The following is a 25312-nucleotide window of genomic DNA, read 5'->3' on the forward strand; positions in this document are numbered from 1 at the left end:
GTCCATCCTCTTTATTCAATAGATAATAAGCTTGAGGTCGAGGCAGGTGATCTGATTTTCCCAGGTTCACTTTCTTGATAGGGTTAGAGTCAAGAAAAGAGCTTTAATCTTTTTTTTTTCTTTAGTTTTAGAGACAGGGAGTGTGCTTAAGTTGGGGAGAGGGGGAGAGAGAGAGAGAGGGAGAGAATCTCTAGCAGGCTCCACACTCAGGGCAAGAGCCCAATGCGGGGCTCAATCCCACAACCCTGGGCCCATGACCTGAGCTACAATCAAGAGTTGGATACTCAACCGACTGAACCACACAGGTACCCCAAGAACTTTTATCTTCTAACAGTCAGTCCAATAAACACAGCTTATTTTTTACCTCCACATATCTGGCTTAAATATTTTGGCCCTGTCAGAGTATTAGCTTCCTTTCAACCAATGCCAAGATACATTTCAAAGATAATTTTCAGAGGATGACCTCAGGAAAAAAGTGAATAAAAGTGGCAGCTAAGTCAGAAGTCCTGACCCTTAGCCATCTCATATCTACAGACTTTTCTTGCCAGTTTCTTCCCATCTCAAATCCATCACTCCCCTAACCCTCAACAAAAATCTGGATCTTTAATCTACACTAAGCAATAGGTATTATTAATACTTTCATGAAAGATATTGGTATTCTAATGGGTCAAAGCCAAGATAACATTTCCATGTGCCAGTCAACTGGTAAGGAAGGATTTGGCTGAACCTGACATCTTCCCTTTGCCCTGAAATAACAAGCTTTTGTCTGTTTTGCCCAGTCACTTCTTGGTCTCACCAGATCTATTCACTATGAGAATATCGATAGGGAAGGGCAGGACTATGCTTTGGCTTTACAGTTTTATCATTCTTATCATAATACTGTTTTCTGGCTGAAAAATAACCATGCTTATTCTGAAGATTTGAATTGCCCCAGATGAAAAGTAACCAAGACCAGCCATTTGTCCCACTCTGGCCAAGAGATCTGTTTTGGACATGTAAGGCTTCTTCCCCCAATCTTACCGCCATCCAGTTGATAAACTTGGCCACATCCTTTCCCACCAGCTTGGTGTATCCCGCAGACACCGGATAATGCTGCTGGGCCCGTGACAGCCAGTCCACCACAATGACATTGGAATCTGGTTCCCTCTTGTACAGGGCAGCCACAAGTTTTGGCACCCAACTCTCATACATTCCTGTCACCTGAAAAGGATGATGCAAGTTTTCTTAAAATACCCACATACAACTTGTTATAGATACGACAGCCTAATATACTTACGCTGAATGGAAAGAAAACAAACAAATCTGAAAGGTTGTCCATTAACTCAGGAAGAAAACTCAAACTATGCAAAACAGTGTTCAGAGACTTGTGACTCCCCTTTATGAGGCAAATTTGAGTATGCCAAAGAAGGGTGTTGAGGTGAGGAATGGCAGACTAGGGTTTACACCACCAATTTTTAAAAGCTTGGTTTATGAATTCTGTAAAACCAGTAATTTATATGAAAGATCAATCTGAATAAGTTAAAATTTTGCACTGGAGCTATAGACTATTTTATAATAATTTAATTCAATTACTTTCAACTAGGCTAATAACTTATTCCCAACAAAATTAGTTTGGAGGATGTGAATGCACTCTTTTTTTCTTAAGAGTCGTTTATTTACATACATTTGATGTGCTGATGAAAAAAAGTTTTAAGCATGCTAATTCTAACAGAAGGTAAATTTATTTATCAATCTGTTTGTTAATACATAAAAAAATGATCAGTTTCAGTTCAGATTTTTTTTTTACAGTTCTCTCAAATTCTTAATTTTCAGAGTGGAAATTAATGAGGTTTAATAGTCACATTTCTCAAATTAGATTGGCTCTGTTTGGAGATAAGGAGACTGCCAACTGTAATTCTTTACCTCTTGTTTAAGAAAGCCCCAAAATTCAAAGTCAAAAGAACTATAGAGTTCTCACATTAACTTTTTTTATGTAATATTTTAATTTATGCTTTCAGAGAGGACATCAGACACTTCTGCAAAGATGCACACTTTAAAATAATCAAAACACATTTTTAAAAAAGCACATTATAAAATTCTCCACCATCGTTCCATGAGCCTGCATGTAGCAGTAACTTGATTCAAATCCCCAAATCTCCGCACCTCTACCATGACCTGATAGAAATCATATTGTAGCCATAGTAAAAGTTACTCAAATACGTACTCAACAAAGAAGGTTCTGAAATATATGTTTAAGGCAGCTTTTGAAGGGAGATCTATAAAACCTATATTCTTCTTAGAATAATTCCAAAAGCAAACATAGGAGTCTTGAATTCCCAAACCAGTGGGCTTCATTTGGAACTTTGATCTTATATGGTGGATTCTTTCAGATTTATGCTTCCATTTTGTTTACTTTATTCTCTAGACTAAAACTATCAAAACCTGAGTTCTTGTTTCACTCCTGACACTAACAACTGCACAATTTTTCACCTCATTGCTGTGGTAGGAAAAAGCAAGCCTGAAACTCAGGAGATCTTGGTTCCAGTCCCAGCTCTTCCAATAATTACTTCTATGAATGTAGGCACTGTTTTAACCTTTTAGGACACCTACAAAACAAAGGAGTTGGATTCAGATGATCTTGAAGTTACCCACCACCTCATAAATGTCTTCTTGCAACCATTCTGACTTCCAGTCTACTTGCAGTGATATAATTAAAGCTATTGCCATTTCAAGCATAAAGAGAAAAAGAAAAAAAAAAGAAAAAAAGGTACAAAGGTGACGTTGGCTCATTAGAAACTCATTTAATAAACCTTCTTTGAACATGTTTCGGTGAGGCTGCTTTAAGTCTAAGCACAGTCTGGGTCTTTGAGGAAACAGGCTAGAACACCGACCTAGCCTCAAATTCCTGTGAATTGGTCCTGTCTTCTCTTCTCCTCTCTTAGTGGTTGGGGGTTTGCCACACTTTTCAACTGCCTTTCAAGAGAGGATGATGTCAGTTCTTCAGAATGAAACATTAACCACTCCTCCTTTCAGCTGGCGTGAGGGCCTCCTACCACAATGAGAACTCTGTGCTTAGTGCACTGGTCTATGAAACCTAAGCAGGTGGCAAAGCTCCAGGACAGCTGTGTCTAAACAGCTTTCTGGGATGTGCCCTAAGCATACTACATGCTAAGCATTCTTTTGGATTTTCCATGGCAAAACTAAAGAATTTACCCATTTCCCTTAGTCTTATGACCTTGAGTTGCTGAACAGCTTACCTCAGATAAGGCAGAAAAATCTTGCTTGCTCTAAGCTCCTATTATAAGTTTTTCCGTACTATCAATGTTTCCAAGTTAAGCAATCTATCAAAGAGCAAAAAACCCAACTTATTTCTATAGTGACTGATACTTTTATTAACTGTCTAAAAATGAATCTACTCCTTTCTCTTTTTTTAATCATAGGAAGAACTTTATTTTTTGTATTATTTTATTTTATTTATTTATTTTTTAATAAGAGATTTATTGTCAAATTGGTTTCCATACAACACTCAGTGCTCATCCCAACAGATACTCCTTTCTTTTTTAATTCAACATAAAATACTGCTGTAAGTACCCCTGAACAAAGGGGTGTAAAAGAAACCTACTTTAACTCTAAAAAGTTTTTCTAGGGTTTTTTCTAAGGTTCCTTAAATCAGCACAAAATTTTTAAATCTTTGATTCTCAGATTCACAGTTGAACTGAAGCCTTTCTATGGCTAGATTCGTTACTGAATAGACCAACCAGCTAGCTTTTTATGATGAAAGTCAGTCCCACAGCCAATGGCCTAGCCTCTGAGCTCAGGCACTCAAAATGTCAGGACACATGATATGAAGAATATGGTGGGTTTAGTGGGCAGAAGGACCCATAATAGAAATTGGCACTATATACTGATACTGGGTTAGTTATGTCATCTTTGCATGAGAAGGAACTATGCTTTTTAAAAATTCTTAAAGCATCAAGTTCTCTCAGGGGATAAGAATGTGAGGTCTGAGACATTCAATTTATTGTGCCATATAAAATGTTTATTAAGCTTATTATACTTTTTACAAAGGTATTTAAACTCTATATACAATCAAAACATCTCTAAAACTACCAACAATTACTTTTTCTTATTGAATCTATTAAATATAAAAAGATCCATGTTAATAATTTGAATATATAATTTTATCATAAGATATGTAATTTATGTTAACTTAGTAAATAGATGTTTAAAAAATAAACATCCATCTAAATTCTGTTAGTAGTTGCCTTCATCTCCATAAAGTTATAGCAATTATCCTATATTGTTAATAAGAATGGTACTTAAGTTACACAGGAAAATAAGTCAAGACTAGAAGTCTATCAATCCTTCTCTAATTCATCTCATTAGGATATATTTAGTATCTTTACTATATTCACAAGCTCCGACATAATGGAAAGATAATTTCTCTTTAACGTCCCATTTTATATAACTCCTTTTTATATAAAAGATGAAATCTGCTAACTGGGGTTTTAAAATATTAAAAACCAACTGAAGTAGTTAAGTAAGAACTGAACCATGTAAAGTGACGGCCACATATTTAGAGAGTACTACTTTATTCACATTCTTTATTTTGTTGTTGTTGTTTTCTTTTTTTTAAGCTTTAATTTAATTTCCAGTTACTTAACATACAGTGTAATATTAGTTTCATGTGTAAAATTTAGTGATTCAACATTTCCATACAACATCTTGTGCTCATCACAAGTGCACTCCTTAATCCACATCACCTATTCACATTCTTTAAATGTAACCACAGTTTTCACCTTTTCTAATCATTTTGCATGACACTTCCCTGGCTAGCCCTCTGTCATCTATAAAAAAGTTCCCTAAAGTTTACAATTGGAGAATGTTGGAAGTAGAGGGACAACTAGTCTAACCTCTTTGTCTTACACATCAGTCAACTGAGGCCCAGAGATAAGAAGTAGCATCAGTCACTTCACAGAGCTGGAGAATGGCAAAGCCAGAGCCAGAATCAATACTTCCTCACTCCACTCTAACCCTCTCCTCCCTCTGACAGGTTGTTTCCCTTAGGAAAGCATGTGCCTTGGCAATGTGCTACATGAATCAGGATCATACCAGGTGTGTACTGGTTTACTAAACTGAAAATGTACATTCTGCTCTGTAGGTGAGCAAAGCCTTGTTTTCCCAACTCACAAGAATGGCTGATTCAAGGGCACCAACTAGGGACTGTAGTAAAATGAAGGTAGGCACTATCTGGGGGAAAATACTCATGAACCTGTGATTTTAGATTCCATAATCCCACCCTGAGCCAGAATTGCCTGTACTCAAGTTTAAAGTAAAGCCATAGGAGGGGCGCTTGGGTGGCTCAGGTCATGATCTCATGGTCCATGGGTTTGAGCCCCGCACCAGGCTCTGTGCTAACAGCCCAGAGCCTGGAGCCTGCTTTGGATTCTGTGTCTCCCTCTCCCTCTGCCCCTCCCCCACTCATGCTCTGTCTCTCAAAAAGTGAATAAACATTAAAAAAAAATTTTTTAAATAAAAATGAAGTAAGGCCATAGGAAAGCAAGCAGAAGTACAGGATATATGAAGACTCATCACGGGGTTCCCAACAACTCATCACGGGGTCAAGATGCCTGGGTCACCCCAATCTCTTTTCTAAAAAGACTGTCTTACCGTCCAGCCATGGATCACCACAAAGGTTTTGCTGGTGTGGTTGAAGTGGCAGTTAGCTACAGATTCTGTCACTCCAGGAATGAGGTGGCAAGTATCTTCAGCTATGTCTTCAGGGGTCCTTAGAGCAAATTTACTTTCGATATCTATAAAATCTCTTCCTCCTGTAATTCCTGAAAAGGAAAAATTGGATAGGTGGCTAATTGGAGGGTTGTTTGTTTTATTTGTTGTTATGGTATGTTTTAGGTTTGTAAGCAACTACCACCAATGATATTTTTATTTCTATTTTTTTTAATAAATGTAGATTGAAAGAGAATGACTTGGGGTGCCTGGGTGGCTCAGTCAGTTAAGCAAGAGAATGACTAATTCTCCATTAGTAATAGAAGTTGACAGAGACCAGAATCCAGGTCTCTTGGTTACAATTCAAAACTCATTCTTCTAAAGAACATTGGTTCATGGCTCTTGCATTGTAAAATTCATATATTATTTTTCACCCTCTTTCAATATTGGATTATATCAACATAATGCTTTTCCCAAAATGTATAATAGGCTTGAGAAAAGGTTGTTTCCTTTGCAATAACATAACTTTAAAAAATAGTAGCAGTAAGAAAATTTGGAAGCTTGAGGAAGTTTTTATATGAAGTTGTTCCCACCCCCATAGCAAGGTACCTCAGTTAAAAATATTTTTGAAAAATCATTTAGTGGGTTGTTCAAAAATGCATATACTATGTGTGAACTGGTTAATACTTTACCCAAATATTTTTTTCTATTATTTCTTATGTCTTTACTGTCTTTTAAACAAAGTCATAGCTTATAGCTTTGTAATTACAAAACTACAGCAGAGCAGGTTTGGGAAAGAATCCACTTTGATTCTTCATAGTCAATCCCAAAGTGAATAAGGAGAGAAATAAGCTTCAGCCTACCATTTGAATCTCTTGACAATAACTCTAAATTTTGATAAAACTTCATCTAATACCACAGTGAATGCTTGAAATAAATTTTGCTGCAAATAAAATCAAACTCTTCTACAAAGCAAACACAATCAAAGGGAAGTTATATTAGGGGAAATTATTTACTTTCTTGTCAAGAAAAAAATTAAAAATTATTTACTATAAAATGGTAATAATTTGTAGATTTTAGATTCCTCTACTTAAAACTCAGATGGTAAATAATTGGTACTTCTAATTTCTTAATCTAAATTTACTCTTTTCACAATTCAAATGCTGAAAATCTGTAATTTCAAATAACATTGCAAAATCCAGGCCAAAATAAAAACAAGAATGATATGGTATAATGAATATACAGGTATTCATGTAGCTAGCTGAGTACTGGTCAACTTTTTCCTTTTTAATTATTTTCTAAAATTCCTAAAGCAATATTGTGGCTACTTGCTAAGTCATTCATTATAGGTGACAAGTTGATCTCTCTCTCTCTCTCTCTCTCTCTCTCATCTCTAGCACCTGAACATTCTAAGATAATTTATTCAAATAAGAGAGTGTGGTAAACTATTGCTATTTAAGGTTTTTTTAATTTACAGATAGTAAAATTGCACTTGAAAGCCATTCACCCATCAAAAATACACTTGGCCTTCCATCTTATTTGAAGATGCAGGTCTTCCTTTTCCTTCCTAACCAGGTAGTACTCTGATGGCCTTATTATTTGCCTGATAGTAGAAAAAAATGTAGATTTTTAAATCTTATTCTGCTCTAAATACCCAAGAATGTTTTTTTTAATTGTTAGGAAGCACTTTAGAAAATTTCAAACTAAATTAGTTTCACCTTGTCTCATCTCTCCACATCAAATAACTCATCCCTCCTCAATAATCTTATTTTAACATATTTGATTATCAATCTTTTCAAAGTAGAAATCATCCAAGTGACCTGGCAGACATATCCCACCCACCACCTATTTGTTAAACTGTTATTTAAGACTACTGCTTTACATAGCTCCAGAGGATGCCACTCACTTTGGTCTATTTTCCCCTAGAGTTATGCAACATGATGGCCCTAGAGTTGCTGGTGGTTTTGAAATAACTAAGGATATTCTCAGAAATTATTAAGGCTAGCTTTGTGAATTTCCATGAAAAAAAGTCTATTAAATTCATAGATTCTATACAGATTATCTGCATAGCCCATTGAGAGGTCCAATTTTCCACTACCAACATTTCCTGTTTGGTACATAACTTCTACATTTAAAAAAAAAAAAAAAAAAGGAAATTCATACATTCTCAAACAAATTTGTATTTGGAGACTTTTATTTCACTTCTCAAGGAGATTAGTTTTTATTTTAAGTTACAGAAAGCATAATGAAGCATTTGACAGGAAGATTGCACCACTCTATATGCTATGTGCTGTTTTCAATTCTATGTCAGTTCTATACATGATCATAAATGGTATTAGTGTTTAGTCAGTTTTTCTTTCTCTTTGGCATTCTGACAGAAATTTTCACACTGCTGGTGTTTGCAAGAGTGTCTCAGCATCCTAAAGATGAATGTACTTTCCAAGCCTATCTTTTCACACAATTGATATGGGCCAGCTGTTACTTTTAGTTGTTCCAATATACACTAGAATTGCTCTTGCCAGACAGATGAAGTGATTTGACTCAATTGTTACTAAGGGAATTACTGATTTCCATACATGAAAATGATATTAATGACTGCACTTATCTTTCTAAGGGGATAAAGATCTTTTTTATCAGATCCCCTTAGAAATTAAAGCTACCTTAGGGTAGTCGGAAGGGGGCTGCCTAAGGTATATTCCTTTATAAGTGCTTCCATCCTGAATTCAACTTACCATAGCAACGTAACCACTCTGACTTGTTCCCATCAGATGGCCTTATTCAGCACTAAGGTAGGACTTGGATACCAGGCAAGGTACAAGTTAATGTATTTCTTGACTATGTAATCTTTATTTCTAAATTCTTAAATAGCTAAAATTCTAAGTGTATAAACAAAGACAAGGTATTTACTTAACATGGATAATAACTCACAGAGATGAAATTAGATTGAGAGGTGAAAGCGCTTTAAAGGTAAATTTATGGAGGGTATGTTATTGTTCCTAGGAAAGAAGAAATATTGAGCATCACAGAAAAGATATTCTTTTTTCTTTAATTCTATTTTTTTAATTTACATCCAAATTAGCTTATACTGTAACAATGATTTCAGGAGTAGATTCCTTAATGTCCCTTACCCATTTAGCCCATCCCCCTTCCAACAACCCCTCGAGTAACCCTCTGTTTGTTCTCCATATTTAAGAGTATCTATGTTTTGTCCCCCTACCCTGTTCTTATATTATTTTTACTTCCCTTTCCTTGTGTTCATCTGTTCTGTGTCTTAAAGCCCTCATATGAGTGAAGTCATATGATATTTGTCTTTCTCTGACTGACTAATTTCACTTAGCATAATCCACTTTAGTTCCATCCACCAGCATTCTTCACAGAGCTAGAACAAACAATCCTAAAACTTGTATGGAACCAGAAAATACCCCAAATAGCCAAAGCAGTCTTGAAAAAGAAAACCAAAGCAGGAGGCATCACAATCCCAGACTTCAAGCTGTAATACAAAAGTGTAATCATCAAGACAGTATGGTACAGGCATAAAAACAGATACTCAGATCAATGGAACAGAATAGAGACTCAAGAATTGGACCCACAAATGTATGGCCAATTAATCTTTGACAAAGCAGGAAAGAATATCCAATGGAATAAAGACAGTTTCTTCAGCAAGTGGTGCTGGGAAAACTGGACAGCGACATGCAGAAGAATGAAACTGGAGACCACTTTCTTATACAATACACAAAAATAAACACAAAATGGATGAAAGACCTAAATGTAAGACAGAAAGCCTCAAAATCCTCAAGGATAAAGCAGGCAAAAACCTCTTTGATCTTGGCCACAGCAACTTCTAACTCAACACGTCTCCAGAGGCAAGGGAAACAAAAACAAAAATAAACTACTGGGACCTCATCAAAATAAAAAGCTTCTGCACAGCGAAGGAAACAATCAGCACAACTAAAAGGCAATGAGAGAGGATATTTACAAATCCTCTCATTACAAAAAGGAATGAGAGAAGATATTTACAAATGACATATCAGATAAAGGGTTAGTATCCAAAATATAAAGAACTTACCAAACTCGACACCCAAAAAACAAAGAATCCGGTGAAGAAATGGGCAAAAGACATGAATAGACACTTCTCCAGAAAAGATATTCTAAAGGCAGTTCACAGTTACCAGATGGATAGGATAAGCGTGCATTTGAAGATGAGGTACAAGAGTTCAATTACAATGCAATTCCCTTTAAGTTTCTAATCACCCCCCCACCCTCAACACACACACACACACACACACATGCCTAAAGGACTTCATCGGTAATTCACCTTCTCTCTGAAACTGATAGTCATACTTACTGACTCAGGCAGCTTCTGCAGAGTGCCAAAAACCAAATTGAACGGGTAAAAAAAAAAAAAAAAAGTTTGGTGAGGGGAAAAAAAGTCAACATCCTATTTGACGGAATTGATTAGTCTTTTCCAATGTAGACACCTAACAGATTTGCTTTTCATTTGTATGGAAAAGATGTTTGTGAAAACAGAAGCAGTAAACTAGATAGCCCAATTTCTCCTCCCAAAATAAAGCAAAGAAGGAAGGCTAAGCTAAAAGTACACTGCCTGAAAGAAAGTGAAAATTTCCCATTGTTAACTCTTCCCCTGTGTCTCACTCCCACCTTTCAATACTACTATTCATCCATCCCTCCAGTGCTGAACTCTACTCTATGTGGAATCTGCTATTTTGCTGTCATCACCCATCACATTTAATTCACATGTTAGCCTGGAAATTCACTATGGCAGGTCAAATAGAAGTGCAGTTACTGAGCACTGACCCATATGCTCCTTGCTTAGCTCTTCAAGTTTCCTAATGAGGCTCTGCAGAGACTGAGGTGGCTCCAAGAACAAAGTGCCTGAGGGCAGTGCCTCATATCCTTACTTTCATCTTAGAAAAACATCAAGAATAAGTAAAGTCAGAGCCCAGAGAAGGTGCTGCTTACCATTCTCTCACACTTGTATCCTTTGGCTATGAAATTCTTACATTCCTAGATGAATTCATTTGGAGGAGAAAAGGGGTGGAAATTTGCTGTGATGGGAGAGGCATAATATAAAGGGTGGGGGGTGGTGGAGTGAGAGTGGGAGGGAAGGATAGAAGGGATTAATTTCAAGTGTACTTAAAAATGATTCTTCCCTTAATACATTTACAGCCAGGAAAAGCACGTGTTGGTTAAAATCCAATTTAATTCATCAATCACAAAGTGTCTACTTAAATCAAAGAGTATGAATTAGAGGCACTTACAAGAATTTTTTTTCAAGATTTTATTTATTTTCTTGTGATCTCTACACATAATGTGGGGCTCAAACTCACAACCCAGAGATCAAGATCAAGAGTTGCATGTTCCATCGGCTGAGCCAGCCAGGCACCCCAGCCTAAGAGAATTTTGAGTGCAGTCTGAACTCCTCATTTTAGAGTTGAGGAATCTAAAAACCAGAGAGGTGACACTGACTAGACCAGGAATTTAGGGTCATGAATTGCTAAGGAGCCAGCAAAAACAAACTGTGGACAACACATATTCGGGTGTTTATGGTAAAAGGAACATCACACCATGGTGTATTTTCTTAAATAAGAATTTGGAGTTTGTTCCTACCATTTTCTTGGAACTATGAAGGGAACATGACACTATATAAGATATTTAAGACTTTCTAATTGAACCTCCAATATTCTTAAACTGATATGACAGAAAAGATACTTTTTTTATTCAATCATATTAATGAAATCTACTTTTTTTTAAATAACCCTAACAAAAATGTTCTATCACAACACACTGCTGAAATAAACTTTCAACTGAAAAGTCATGGACAAACAACTATAATTTGAATGTCTGTGGACATGCTACCTGAGAGCACATCCAAGTGACACTGACCTAACTGCAATTTTACCAGGGAAGAGAGAAAAAAATGTTGCCTCCTTTTATAACTTGCTTCAGTTGGTTTTTGGTTGTTGTTGTATATTAGATGAACCAAAGTTCAAGGGCAGGCCTGCTGCCTCCATAGTGGAAGGGTCTGGAGCTGGGCCTGTGTGTTCCCTACAATAAAGAAATTCACATCTCTCCTGTAGCACCTTAACCCTAGCACGCCAGGGACTCCAGGGTGGTGACTGAGGTTCAAGGGTAAACTCCCTGAAGCCCCACTGCTAGCAGCTGCTTCTCAGGTCAGAGCAGGACTGAGTTCCCAGGACATTAAGGATAGCCAATTGCAAAACCCGTAACCTCCAAGTCAGTGGCGACAGACAGCTAGTCCCTGCGACACGTTATCAGGAGGGTCAACTCTTCCCTAGGTTTTCTGGGTGCTAAGAAAAGTTGCATCTGCAAGAACGGAAGCTAGGGAGGGGTGCCTGGGTGTCTCAGTCCCCTCAGGTCATGATCTCAAAGTTCCTGAGTTCAGCCCAGCGTGGGGCTCTAAGCTGAAAGGGACTTGCTTGGGATTCTTGCCCCTCCCCGACTCATGCACGCTCTCTCCCTCTTCAATAAAAGAAAGAAGAAAGAAAGAAAGAGGAAGAGAAAGAAAGAAAGAAAGAAAGAAAGGAAACTGGCGAGCTTCCTAGCTCCGGAAGGGGTGCAGGGTGCTGGCACAGCAGGACTCGCTGCCACCTACGCGACTCAGTCCCCCACTACGCTGTCAAGGCAGAGAGCTGGTGCCCGGTGCTTTTAAGATACCCACAACGCTTCTTCCCCTCCTCTTCGTGGCCTTCTCTTACAGAAGCCGCCACTCTGTCGGTGCTCACGAAGGCCGGAGCCCGGGTCGCGGCTGCGCCAGGGTCACCTTGACCCGCGCGCCTTTCATTCCAGAGCCCGCATGCGAGAGAGTTATGGATCTCCACCATTTAAGTCCTTCCTCCGACCTCTCTTTGTCCGCCCCTCATGCTACCCGCTACTCTTCGTCTCTGAGCCTACGTACCCGGAAATATGGCCTCAGCCAGATCGGAAGGATCAACGAGGGAAAGACTCCAGCAAGACTCTAGCAAGATCCGAGGGAGAATTCCCTCCCTGCCCCTCCCGGATCCCAGCCCAGTGACTCTTCTCCCGGCCTGGCGCTCTGGCTAGGAAAGTTTCCAGGGTGCCTCTGCAACCCCTTTCAGTTTCCTCCTTCCCATCCTTGTAACTTGTGGAAGTGGCCACAGAGTGAAGTCTGCAGGTGGAGGGGAGTGTACACGCAAAACTTACTGTCGTCGGCAGCCACCCATCCACGGGTGGTGGTCAGACACTGGAGCCATATGCCCAGAGCCATCAGGAACAGGGTTTTGCTCTCCATCTCCGGGCAGGGCTCTCTGTAGGAGCTACAGGGCTCTGGCAGGAGCGCGAACAGTGTTGGACCAGCTGAGCCTGAGACGGGAGCAGGCTGGAGGCGCGGTTCAGCGTGAGGCAAGTTGCTCTTTAAAACGGAGGGCAGGGCAGTTAGAAGTGGCAGGTTCCCTCTGAGGAGAAGAAGGGAGAATGGAGTCTGACAGTGTTTCCACTGCACGGCTGCTTATGTGACTGGAAATATGCAAATAAACCTCATCATCTATTGGCTTTAAAATCAGAAGTTGGGGGGAGGGCTCTAAATTCTCTTCCAAGTATTTGAGCAAACTGTAATGAGTATCAACCCTGCCAGAGAAAAGAGGGGGAAAGGGCAGAAGGGAGAATTTACTTTCTCTGTAAAGTTCCTATTTGCTTTTCCTAAGGATTCTAGCTCAGAAAGGCCCCCTATCCACGAAACACAAATTTATATGGATTTATGTTAAATACTCTGCAATCACCAGTTTTCCAAAGATGGGAAATTAAACTGTTAAACTACATTTCATAAGTATTTAAACTACACTTGTCTTTTAATGGATCCTGTTTGTGACTTGCAGTGTTTTTGTTGTTGTTTGTTTTCCCCCAAAATTCTCCTGGACAATGTCAATTTAGGGATCCATGGACACACATTGTTCCGTGGCTCATGCTTGCACAATCTTGTATATTAACATTGGCAAAATGGATTAACATACCTGGCGCAGAAAAGCCCTCTTGCTTTAACCAGTTTTTAAGTTTTCTGTCATGAAAATTATACCCAATCCTCAAACTCATAAAAGAATTCAAGGATGACATTTTATCCTCACAGACAGAATATTGAGGTCAAACAACTTAAAACTAGATTGTCGTGTGAACTGAAAGAAGCCCATTTTAAAAAAAAAGAAAAACACATATTGTATGTGTTTATAGAAAACACATTTATATAAAATATCCACAATAGACAAATCTTAGAAACAAAGTAGATTAGTGTTTGCCTGGAGATGGGGAAGAGTGGAGGAGTTTGGGGGGAAGGTGATAAATAATATTCTAAAATTACATTATGGTTTTAGTTAAATATACTAAAAACATTGACTTGTTTATGTACCTAAATTTATGGTACCTAAATTACATCTTAATAAAACTATTTAAAATGTTCTATTGGGGCACCTGGGTGGCTTAGTCAGTTAAGCATCCCACTTGTGCTCAGGTCATGATCCCCATGGTTCCAGAGTTCCAACCCCACGTTTGGGGCTGACAGCTCAGAGCCTGGAGCCTGATTTAGATTCTGTGTTCTCCCTCTCTGTCTGCCCATCCCCCCCCCCCCGAAAAATAAATAGACATTTAAAAAAATGTTGTATTGAGGTATGCAAGTAAAATAAGAATAATGAAATCACATTGCATATTTTTTTCACCAAAATGTTCATAATACTTTCAAATATCTTTCTATATGTAAAGAATTTGCATTAGCATATGGGTCAGTGCTCAGTAGCTGCACTTCTATTTGACCTGCCATAGTGAATTTCCAGGCTAACATGTGAATTAAATGTGATGGGTGATGACAGCAAAATAGATTCCACATAAATAGAGTAGAGCTCAGCACTGGAGGGATGGATGAATAGTAGTATTGAAAGGTGGGAGTGAGACACAGGGGAAGAGTTAACAATGGGAAATTTTCACTTTCTTTCAGGCAGTGTACTTTTAGCTTAGCCTTCCTTCTTTGCTTTATTTTGGGAGGAGAAATTGGGCTATCTAGTTACTGCTTCTGTTTTCACAAACATCTTTTCCATACAAATGAAAAGCAAATCTGTTAGGTGTCTACATTGGAAAAGACTAATCAATTCCATCAAATAGGATGTTGACTTTTTTTCCCCTCACCAAACTTTTTTTTTTTTTTTACCCATTCAATTTGGTTTTTGGCACTCTGCAGAAGCTGCCTGAGTCAGTAAGTATGACTATCAGTTTCAGAGAGAAGGTGAATTACTGATGAAGTCCTTTAGGCATGTGTGTGTGTGTGTGTGTGTGTGTTGAGGGTGGGGGGGGGTGGTTAGAAACTTAAAGGGAATTGCATTGTAATTGAACTCTTGTACCTCATCTTCAGATGCACGCTTATCCTATCCATCTGGTAACTGTGAACTGCCTTTAGAATATCTTTCCTGGGATGCTCAATATTTCTCCTTTCCTAGGAACAATAACATACCCTCCATAAATTTACCTTTAAAGCGAAATAAGTCATACAGAGAAAGACAGATACCATATGTTTTCACTCTTATGTGGATCCTGAGAAACTTACCAGAAGACCATGGGGGAGGGGAAGGAAAAAAAATAAAAAGGAAAGAATAAAGAAATGAAGTGCTTTCACCTCTCAATCTATGCTTTAAAAAAAATAAGTAAATAAAATAATAAAATAAAATAAAATAAAATAAACATGACACCAGATTTGGAGCGGCCTGTGCTGTTATGCTGCATGTCTACAAGAGTTGCAGAGATTTCCAGGAAGAATGAACTCATAGCAATTCAGCCTGGTAAAAAAGGAGACAGTTGGCTCCAATTAGTGGACAAGCAGTGGACAGGTGGGTGTGGTGGCAACGCGCTCTCCTGATTGGCTGTTCTCAAGGCCTGAGTTGTTCTGAGGAGGCCCAAGTTGGTCTCCACATGTTAGCAAAGTGCCTCAGTGAAATGCCTAGTCCAAACGTCAGCAAAGTTATTTGATTACCCATAGCATGACGCATGACTGTTTCCATAATTGGCATTTCCTTTATAACAGATTTTAAAAGCTTCAGATTAAAAAAGCTAAACTTTTTATAAACGTTTGACAAACCAGCACTCAACAGCACGACGCTTGCTCCTAGTATAAGTTTAAAATAATGTAAATAAAAAGTTCAATGGGCATACCTAAAAAAAGGACCAGAAACTCCAGTAGTGAAGTTCTGTCTGCATATCCTCTATTATTTAGATTAAGGGACTGCTATTTGCACACACTGAGCATTTTACAACCCTTTCTGTGTTTAATCACTACAAAAAAATACCCTGGACTTAATAATATTCCCATTGCACAGTTGAGGGAAGATGAAACTCAAGGAAGAATAAATAACAGTAACCACAAGTCACAAAATACGTTTTTTTCTTTGGCAATCCCAAGAAAGAAAAAAATGTATTTGATGGTTATATGCTAATCATGCTGCAATTATAAGCTAGGAAAGGCTGAGAAGCAGATGTTTGTTGTACATGCATAATTTAAGGCATATATTTTTTGTTACATTAAAATATGATGGAATGTCTAGGGTCTAAAAGAACATCTATACTGAAGTAGATCTGGTCTCTATCACAAAAATTACATTTAATGTAGAAAAGAACTTGGTTAATGAAAATAAATATATATAAATATATTTAAATAAATATATATATATAAATATAAACTTATAAATACAAAAAGTACTTGAAGTCTACTGACTTTTAATAAAAAAAAATAAAACCAAAATGTTAACCAAAAATGGTCATAAAAGACTTTTCCAGTGCCACTTAACCATTAAATTGTTGACAGGGAGGAGTACAAGTTGCATCTGTCAAGGATGGTGATGTGACAGTGAGAGTGAGGATGAAGTTGAGATCATAGGTCTGGGATGTGGTGCCTGAGACTGGAGTTGTCCTACTGGGCAGTTGTTAAGTGGGGATGCTGGTCTTGTAGACTTCTTTTATTTATTACCTAGCAAAGCTATTTTGAAGAAATTCCAAGTAGCAGTTCAAAAGATGGCTAAATTCAGAGAGTATAGCTCTCCATTGGTAAAGTGGATGTTGTATTTTCAAAAATATAAATTACAAATAAATATTATATTTAGCCAATTTGCTACTGTCTCCTTCCTTTACCAGGTTTGAATAAAGGAACCAGTGTTACTTTCTTTGCTTTGGGGTGAAGGAATTGTGGAGTGTGGAAAGAATTGCTTCAAACAATAGAAGTATGGTGTTAAATAATCCAGACACAGTTTAAGGATTTTAGTTTTCTTGAGTTGGGGATATTCTACCCGTCCCTTATTCTAAAAACAAAAGAAAGCAAACAAACAAACAAAAAATAAATAAAAATAAATAAATCATTAAAATCATTAATGTTTTAACATTAGCATTAAAAGATTTTTCTAAATAAAGTTCAGGAGAGAAATAAAAGATAATTTTTAAAAGAAAGAGAGAATAACAATAACAAAAGCCAATGCGTTTCAATGGCATGTCTTGGAACAAGGCCTTATGTTGAGGGAGACACATCAGAACATACCAGATAGATGCTGTCACAGCAGAACTGTGACTGGCTGAAGGGGAGAAGGATGTAAGTCTTTTCTAGAAGACAGGTCATAAAAACAAAAAAGGAATGTCCCCACAAATAACCTACTGGACTTATAATCCATGTTCATTTATAAGTAGTTTTATTTTAAATTTTTTTCAAAAAAAGAAAACTTAAAATTTAAATCCATGTAGGAAATAAAAGAACACTTTTTTTGAGACTTAGTTCATGACTTGAATATGTAAGACCACCAGTGTTTTCCGCTTAGGGCTTCACATTCTGAGGTAACTTCAGACAAAACATCAAAGCCCTAAGCTGAAAGTGAGCTAAGTCAGACTCAGCACAAGATATGTTTGAAGTGCCCCCTGCTGACTTCCTGGTGACACTAACATCTCCAAAAAGCTTTTTCAAGGGCCTTCAGACAGAATTGACTTGAGTAATCATTAGGCTCTTTTATTACTTGAGGTTTTCTTGTTTATTTTGTTAAATTATATGTAACATGAAGGAAAGTATTGTTCTTGTTACCTCTGTGGTACTTCCCACAGCACCAAACTGCGCTGGGAAGTTAAGAGGTTCTTGGTCAATAGTTGTTGGGTGAATTAATAACACTGAGTAAAAGATAATACAGTGCTAAATGGGGGAGACAACAAGATTTTTTTTATTTTTAATTTTTACTGAATTTTGTAGTTATGAAATTTGTTGTCATAATCTAGTCTAGTTAAGCCAAATTATTTGCGTTAGAGAAATGAAGGACAACTTTTTTCTGACTGGAGCTTTCTGCTGGCCTCATATATTTTGGTTCTTCCTTTTAATTAGCCTTTTATTTAAAAATGTAATATATTCTTGACCAAAATAAAACCACAAAAGACAAAAAATTTAAAGCAGTCCAAAAGTGTGTGCAATCAAACAAAAGTCTTTCTCTGACCTCATACTTTCAGTCTTCTAGTCTTTGTGTAGAAGCAACTACCCATAGCAGTTCCCTTTCTTGTTTACCTTTCTAGAAAAGTCTATGCATTTACAAGCATAAATGTGTACATATGTATGTTTTATTCATCTACAAAGTCACATCTTTTTACCGTAATGTGAGTACACCATTACCACTGTTTTGCAATTTTTTTTATTTAATATGTGACTTATAGATGAGCTTATGAAGAAGAGTTCCCTGTTTGAAAATTTTTATGGCCATATAAGTTTTTCTTACATAGTTGTACCATCATTTATTAAACCAGGCATTGTTCACAGTTATTTAGATCTTTTGATAATATAAGCTAGGCTACAATGAAAAAAGACAAATTCTTCAAAATTATTGAGTAAAAAAGTATGAATATTTATCATCTTAATAAGTAAAGCAACTTGTCCTTTAATGAAACTGCACAAACTTATATTCCTACCTACAGTGTAGGAGAGTTGAGTGATTGTGGAAATTCCGGCCGTCACTATGTATTACTGAATTACTTAATCTCTAGCAACCTGGAATATGAAAAATTGTTTCTCATTTTAATTTTTATTTTAAATAATAACAGCTAGTTCTCATGTAGCACTTGCTATATGTGCCATTATAAGAGCTTTTCATATATGACTAATGTAATATAAAATACCTTTATTAAGATATGTCATGTGTCATCCAATGTATCCATTTAGAACATACAATTAAATTGTTTTTAGTATGTTCACAGAGTTGTGTGAACATGACCTATTTTAGAACATTTTATTCATGTCCAAATAAGGTCTGTACCAATTAACTGCCATTCCCCTCTTCTCCCTCCCCCAGTCCCAACCCTAAGCTACTTTCTGTGTCTATAGTTTTACCTATTCTAAATATTTTATAAAAATGAAATCACACAATATGTGGTTTTTGTGGCTGGCTTTTTTCATTTAGTATAATATTTTCAAGGTTCATTCATGTTGAAACATGAGTGAGTACTTCATTTCTTTTCATTAGCAAATAATATTGTATGCATATAACATATGTTATTTATCCATGTATCAATTAATGAATATTTGGGTTATTCACACTTTTTGGCCATCATGAGTAATGCTGCTAATACACATTCATGTACAAGTTTTTGTGTAAGCAGTATGTCTTTAATTCTCTTGGGTATACATGGAGGAGTAGAATTGCTGAGTAATAATGGTAACTAACTCTATTTCTAAGCCTTTGAAGGATGCCAGATTATTAAGTAGCTCTTTATTTACAGAGTCTCCCAGATTTCCCTCTGAGAGTTTGTCATGACCTCCTTTGCTGCAAAATAGTATTCGTTTATTGATTATTATACATATAATATGATGTTATTTAGTGTCTATTAATTGCATGAGATTATGCCCTCACAAAGTTGAGGATGAAATCTCATAGCTTCTGTTTCCTTAGCACTAAACATAGAGTTGGGTACCATCATAGGTAATCAAGCATTTATACGAACAAATGATTGAATAGAGAAAGAAAGGAAAGAAAAGTTTAAAAGACAAAAATCAGTACATACTGCAAGGCATTCATATTTATCTTAAAATTTATTTTCTAGTTTCTTTAGCAAAATAGTTCAGTAAAAAATCCATAATTAAAAGGATAAATTAAACTTATGGATTACTGAACATGACAGTGTAATGCCATTCACAAATGAAGTAAAGGGAAATGCAAATCAGAACCAAATCAAGAGGATCTATCTGAGCTTGCACTGTCATAAATATTTGCAATTATATGGTAGTGCTTTCTACTTTTATTACATGACTTAGATACGTTATAGCAACCAATATAATTTTATAAGTGATTTTTTTTCTCCTACTTCTATTGATATTTTAGTATAAAACTAACCTTAAAAAAAACTAACCTTGCCATTTTTATGATTTTTTTTGTCATCACTAGTAGAGTTAGAGTACTATTTTATCAAAGATTATGTATATGTTTTCCAGTACATACTAGGCATTTATCCAAAGAATACAAAAATGCTGATTCAAAAATGGCACATGCACCCAGTTTTTATAGCGACACTATCAACAATAGCCAAATTATGTAAACAGCCCAAATGTCCATCAACTGACCAATGGATAAAGAAGGTGTATTGTGTGTGTGTGTGTGTGTGTGTGTGTGTGTACACTCACACACACACATGCACACACCTATATATAATGAAATATTACTCAGCAATCAAAAAGAATGAAATCTTGTCATTTGCAACAATGTAGATGGCACTAGAATGTATTATGCTAAGTGAAATAAGTCAGTCAGAGAAAGACAGGTATCATATGATTTCACTCATGTGGAATTTAAGAAACAGATAAACATAGGAGGAGGACACTTGGGATGAGCATTGGGTGTTATATGTAATTGATGAATCACTAAATTCTACTGCTGGAAACCATTATCACACTATATGTTAATTAACCTAGATTTAAATTTTAAAAATTAATTTGAAAAATAAAAAGACCAATAAAAAGACTATAATATAGGGGCATCTGACTGACTCAGAAGAGCATGTGATTCTTGATTTTGGGGTTGTGAGTTTGGGCCCCATGTTAGGTATAGAGATTACTTTAAAAATAACTTTAAAGAAAGGACTATAATATAATTTATCAGCTATTATTCTATTAGTCTTTAGCTTAGAGTTCCCTTGTTTGTGAAGCTAAAATTACATAAAATTGGGGTAAAAGATATGTATATGTTGTTCAGTATCAATTCTAATACTTTTTGTTCAAGATATGTAAACAATTTAATAATACATTGTGAGAAATGTGAACAGTCTTCACTATTATAAAGGCTAAGTCATCATAGTCAGAATTGAGAATTTGCTTAGATCTGGGCAATTCTCAAAGAACCACCAGGAAAGTCAGCACGCAAATTGATCTTTGGAATTATTTCTAAAAGCTTTATTCTCTGACTTCACACACCAATTGCCATATGTCCTCTCACTACATAGAGATTTAATTGACCCTTGCACAAAATTCTGCACAACCATCCCAAACCAGTGCACATACCCTACTCTAGATGCACTTTTTGGACTATTTCATGCTACAGGTCAACCCAGTTGACTTATTACCTAATAGCATTGAAAGAGGGGTATAAATCTGCCAGGACCTTGAGTCCACATTATTAAGGGCTTTCTCTAGAGGCCATGAACCCAGTTTGTCTGCTTGACTGGCCAGGAGAAAATAGGCAATCTCATCATCTCAATCCTGCCTGAATGCAGACTTTTCCATCTTGGACTTAGCTGTAGTAGATTTAGTGAAAAATTCCAAGGAAAGCAAATCTCATTGGATCTTGATAAAGAAGATTGAGACTAGGTGGCGAAGTCCACAGTGAAAGGAGAGGAGATCACAAAAGTGGGAACTCTGGGCCTATTCCTGGTTGCTAGGATCCTGGCACAGGGATCATTGTCATCAGCAGTCTCAGCTGGAATGCTCTATTCACTCAAGAACTGTGAATCCTTATCTGTAATGTGCTGAAACAGACTTATATCAGCTTGCTAAAGCTGATTGTTAAACCTTTAGGAATTATGTAAGTAGGTTGATGACATTTGTAGCTTTAAATAAGCCACTAAGGGAGTATTTACACCACAGAAATTGCCAAATAGTACAAAGTTTTTTTGTTTTTTTTGTTTTTTTCACCAAGAGGGTAGGCTAAATATTTACCAGTACAGCATTTATTCCTACCCTTTAAAGCCATGTAATGCACAGGTTCTCTGGGTGCCCGAGTGGCTCAGTCAGTTAAGCCTCAGACTTGGGCTCAGGTCATGGTCTCTGAATTCAATCTCCCAGTAGGGCTCTGTGCTGACAGTTTAGAGCCTGGAACCTGCTTCAGATTCTGTGTCTCCTTTCCTCTCTGCCCTCCCCCCCCACTCGCTGTCTCTCACTCTCTCAAAAATAAATAAACATTAAAAAAAAAAAAATAGGTTCTCAACCAAGAGTGATTTTGGCCCACAGGCAACATTTGGTAATGTATGGGGACATTTTTGTCAAGAAAGCTGGCTGGGGCGGTGTTACTGCCATCTAGTGGGTAGAAGCCAGAAATGCTGCTAAACATCTTTATACAACTCAACATAGCAAAGAATTATCCAGCCCAAAATGTCAATAATTTTGACACTGAGAAACCTGGTGTAAACCTTAAGAAAATAGAGCTTCCAGATATAATATGCTCATCATCATGCTCATTAAGACTCTACCCAGTGGTAGAACAGACTAGGATATTCCTGTATTCTCTCCTTTCTCATTTAAAGTCTCATGGGTCCACCTTCAATCATTGCTAGTGCTGGTTAAGTTTAAAATTTAAACTTGCAGGTGCTTCACACCTGAAATGTTGTCTTTTCTGCATCATTCATACCTACCGTATGGCAGCCCTGCCCACCTCCCAATGACTTGTATCTCATTGCTTTTTTCTACCTATCCTGGTAACGTTCTGCTACCTGTAACCACCCTTCCTACTATCTTAAAAAAAAAAGACACAGCTTTTTTGAGATATAATTTACATACCACGCAATGTACCTATTTAAAGTAATAATTGAATGTCTTTTAGTATATTCACAGAGTTCCATGACTATTACCACAATCAGTTTTAGAACATTTCCATCATCTAAAACCCAAACCTCAAACCTATAAGCAGTCAATCCCAATTTCCCCCAAGCTCCTCATCCCTCGGCAGTCACAAATATACTTTTGATTTCTATAGATTCTCCTATTCTCAGTATTTAATATGAATGGAATGATATAACATATGGTTTTGTCATCATGTTGAATCATGTGTCAGTACTTCATTCCTTTTTTATGGCAGATAATATTCCATTGTGTGGATATACCACATTTTATCCATTTTTCAGTTAATGGGTACTTGGATTGTTCCAACTTTTTTTGGCTATTTTGAATAATGCTGCTATAGACATCCATGGATACATGTTTTTGTATGGGCATGCATGTGTTTTTACCTAGGAGTAGAATTGTTGAGTCAAATGGTAACCCTGTGTTTAATTAGTTGAGGAATTGCCAGATAACTTCCTAAAGTAACTGTACCATTGTACATTCCTACCAGCTGTGTATAAGGGTTCTAATTTCTCTATATCCTCACAAACACTCATTATTATCTGTTTTTTTATTATAGACATCTAAGTTAGTGTGAAGTGTTATTGTAGTTTTGATTTACATGTACCTAATAGCTAATGATGTTGAGGATCATTTTGCGTGCGTACTAGCCATCTGTATATCTTCTTTGGAGAAATGTGCATTCAGATCTATTGCCCATTTTTCAGTTGGATCATTTGTCTTTTATTATTGAGGTATAAGAGTTTTTTCATGTATTCTACATATAAATTCTTTATCACATATATAATTTGTGATTTTTTTCCCAGTTCTGCGGATTGTCTCCTCACATTCCTGACGGTGTCCTTTGAAGCACATATTTTTGTTGTTGTTGTTTTTAATATTGATGAAGTCCAATTTATGTATTTTTTATCTTCTATAATGTGTGCTTTTGTTGTCATATCTAAGAAACCGTTGTCTACTCCAAGTTTGCAAGAATTTATCCCTGTTTTTTTCTAAGAGTTTTATTGTTTTAGCTCTTACATTTTGATCTGTAATCGATTTTGAATTAATTTTTATGTATGCTGTCATATAGAGGCCCCAGCTTATTGTTTTGACCATGGATATCCCATGCTCCACAACATTTGTTGGAAAGACTATTCTTTCCCCAAACCTATTTAAAAATATCATTTGACCACAAATGTGAAGATTTATTTCTGGACTCTTGATTCTATTTCACTGATTATATCTCTGTCTTCTAGTCTGTACTATATTGTCTTGATTGTTATGGTTTTGCAGTAAGTTTGAAAGCAGGAAATGTGAATCATCTAACTTTATTCTGTATTTTAACCTTGGTATGGTTATTCTAGGTTCTTTGAATTTCCATATGTTATTTATTTCTAACTTCATCCCACTGTGGTCAGAGAACATACTTTGTATAATTTAAATTCTTTTAAATTTACTGAGACTTATTTTATGGTGTAGCATATGGGATATCCTATTCCATGTTCACTTAAGGAGAATGAATATTCTGCCACTGCTAAGTGAAATGTTCAGTAAGTGTCTGTATCATATATATTTTTAATTTTCTGTGTATTATGATGTTTGGGCATCTTAATATTTCTGGCTGAGGAGAGACTGCCCCTCACTGGGATAGCCAATTCTTAGAAATAGCAAAAGACCCAGCTGGGGACATGCCTTTGATAATGCAAACTAACCAATGTAGAGCCATATTTCCTCCATATAGCCTGGTACCCAGAAGGCAATATTCCTCTGTCTTAATCATTCCCAGGCCATACACTAGGCAACTAGAGATCATGCTTAAAGCTCAAAGCCCACCAAAATTACTCAATGAGTTTTTTTAATTGTGGTGAAATACATATAACATGAAATTCACAGTTATAAGCATTGTAAAGTGTACAATCCAGTGGTATTAAGTACATTCACATTGTTGTGCAATCTTCACCACTAAGAATCTCCAGAGCTTTTTCATCATCCCAAATCAAAACTTTGTACTCATTAAATTATAACTCTCAATTTATTCTTCTCCCCCGCCCCTGGTAACCACTACTATAATTTATTTCTCTGTGATTTTAACTATTGTTGGTCCTTCATATTAGTGGAATCATATAATATTTATCTTTTTATGGCTTATTTCTTTTAACACAATGCTTTCAAGGTTCATCCATGCTGTAGCATGTGTCAGAATTTCTGTCCTTTTTAAGGCTGGATAATATTCCATTGTATGCATATACAACATTTTTTTCATGCATATTTCCATCAATGAACATTTGGGTTGTTTCAGCTTGTTGGTGTATAAATATCTATTTGAGTCCTTACCTTCAATTCTTCTGAATATATACATACCTTTAAGTAGAATTGCTAAATAACACAGTAGTCCTATAATTTTTTTTGAAGAACTGTCATGCTGTTTTCACAGAAACTGCATCATTTTACATTCCCACCAACAATGCACAAGGTACTGATTTCTCATACCCTCACCAAGTCGTGTTATTTTCTGTTTGGGATTAGTTTAGTTTAATT

The 25312-nt window shown here is 36.5% G+C and overlaps 1 protein-coding gene across 2 annotated transcripts in view; it reads right to left on the reverse strand.

Annotated features, from left to right (window-relative positions):
• The window catches only part of LPL (lipoprotein lipase), a 33026-nt gene extending 12287 nt beyond the window's left edge, over positions 1–20739 (reverse strand). The window contains exons 1-4 of one of the 2 annotated variants that reach the window (XM_043562480.1): positions 20729–20739; positions 12910–13186; positions 5650–5819; positions 1021–1200 (exon numbers count right to left, since the gene is read on the reverse strand). In XM_043562480.1, the coding sequence (XP_043418415.1) occupies positions 1021–1200; positions 5650–5819; positions 12910–12997 (438 nt within the window). In that variant the 5' untranslated portion in view covers positions 12998–13186; positions 20729–20739. Of the gene's footprint in view, positions 1–1020; positions 1201–5649; positions 5820–12909; positions 13187–20728 lie in introns of those variants that run through there. The other variant, XM_043562490.1, reaches the window with a different exon arrangement.
• Between the last annotated feature and the right edge of the window lie 4573 nt (positions 20740–25312).

This window comes from Prionailurus bengalensis, chromosome B1, assembly GCF_016509475.1.
Source record: "Prionailurus bengalensis isolate Pbe53 chromosome B1, Fcat_Pben_1.1_paternal_pri, whole genome shotgun sequence".
In the NCBI taxonomy this organism is placed as follows: Eukaryota; Metazoa; Chordata; class Mammalia; order Carnivora; family Felidae; genus Prionailurus; species Prionailurus bengalensis.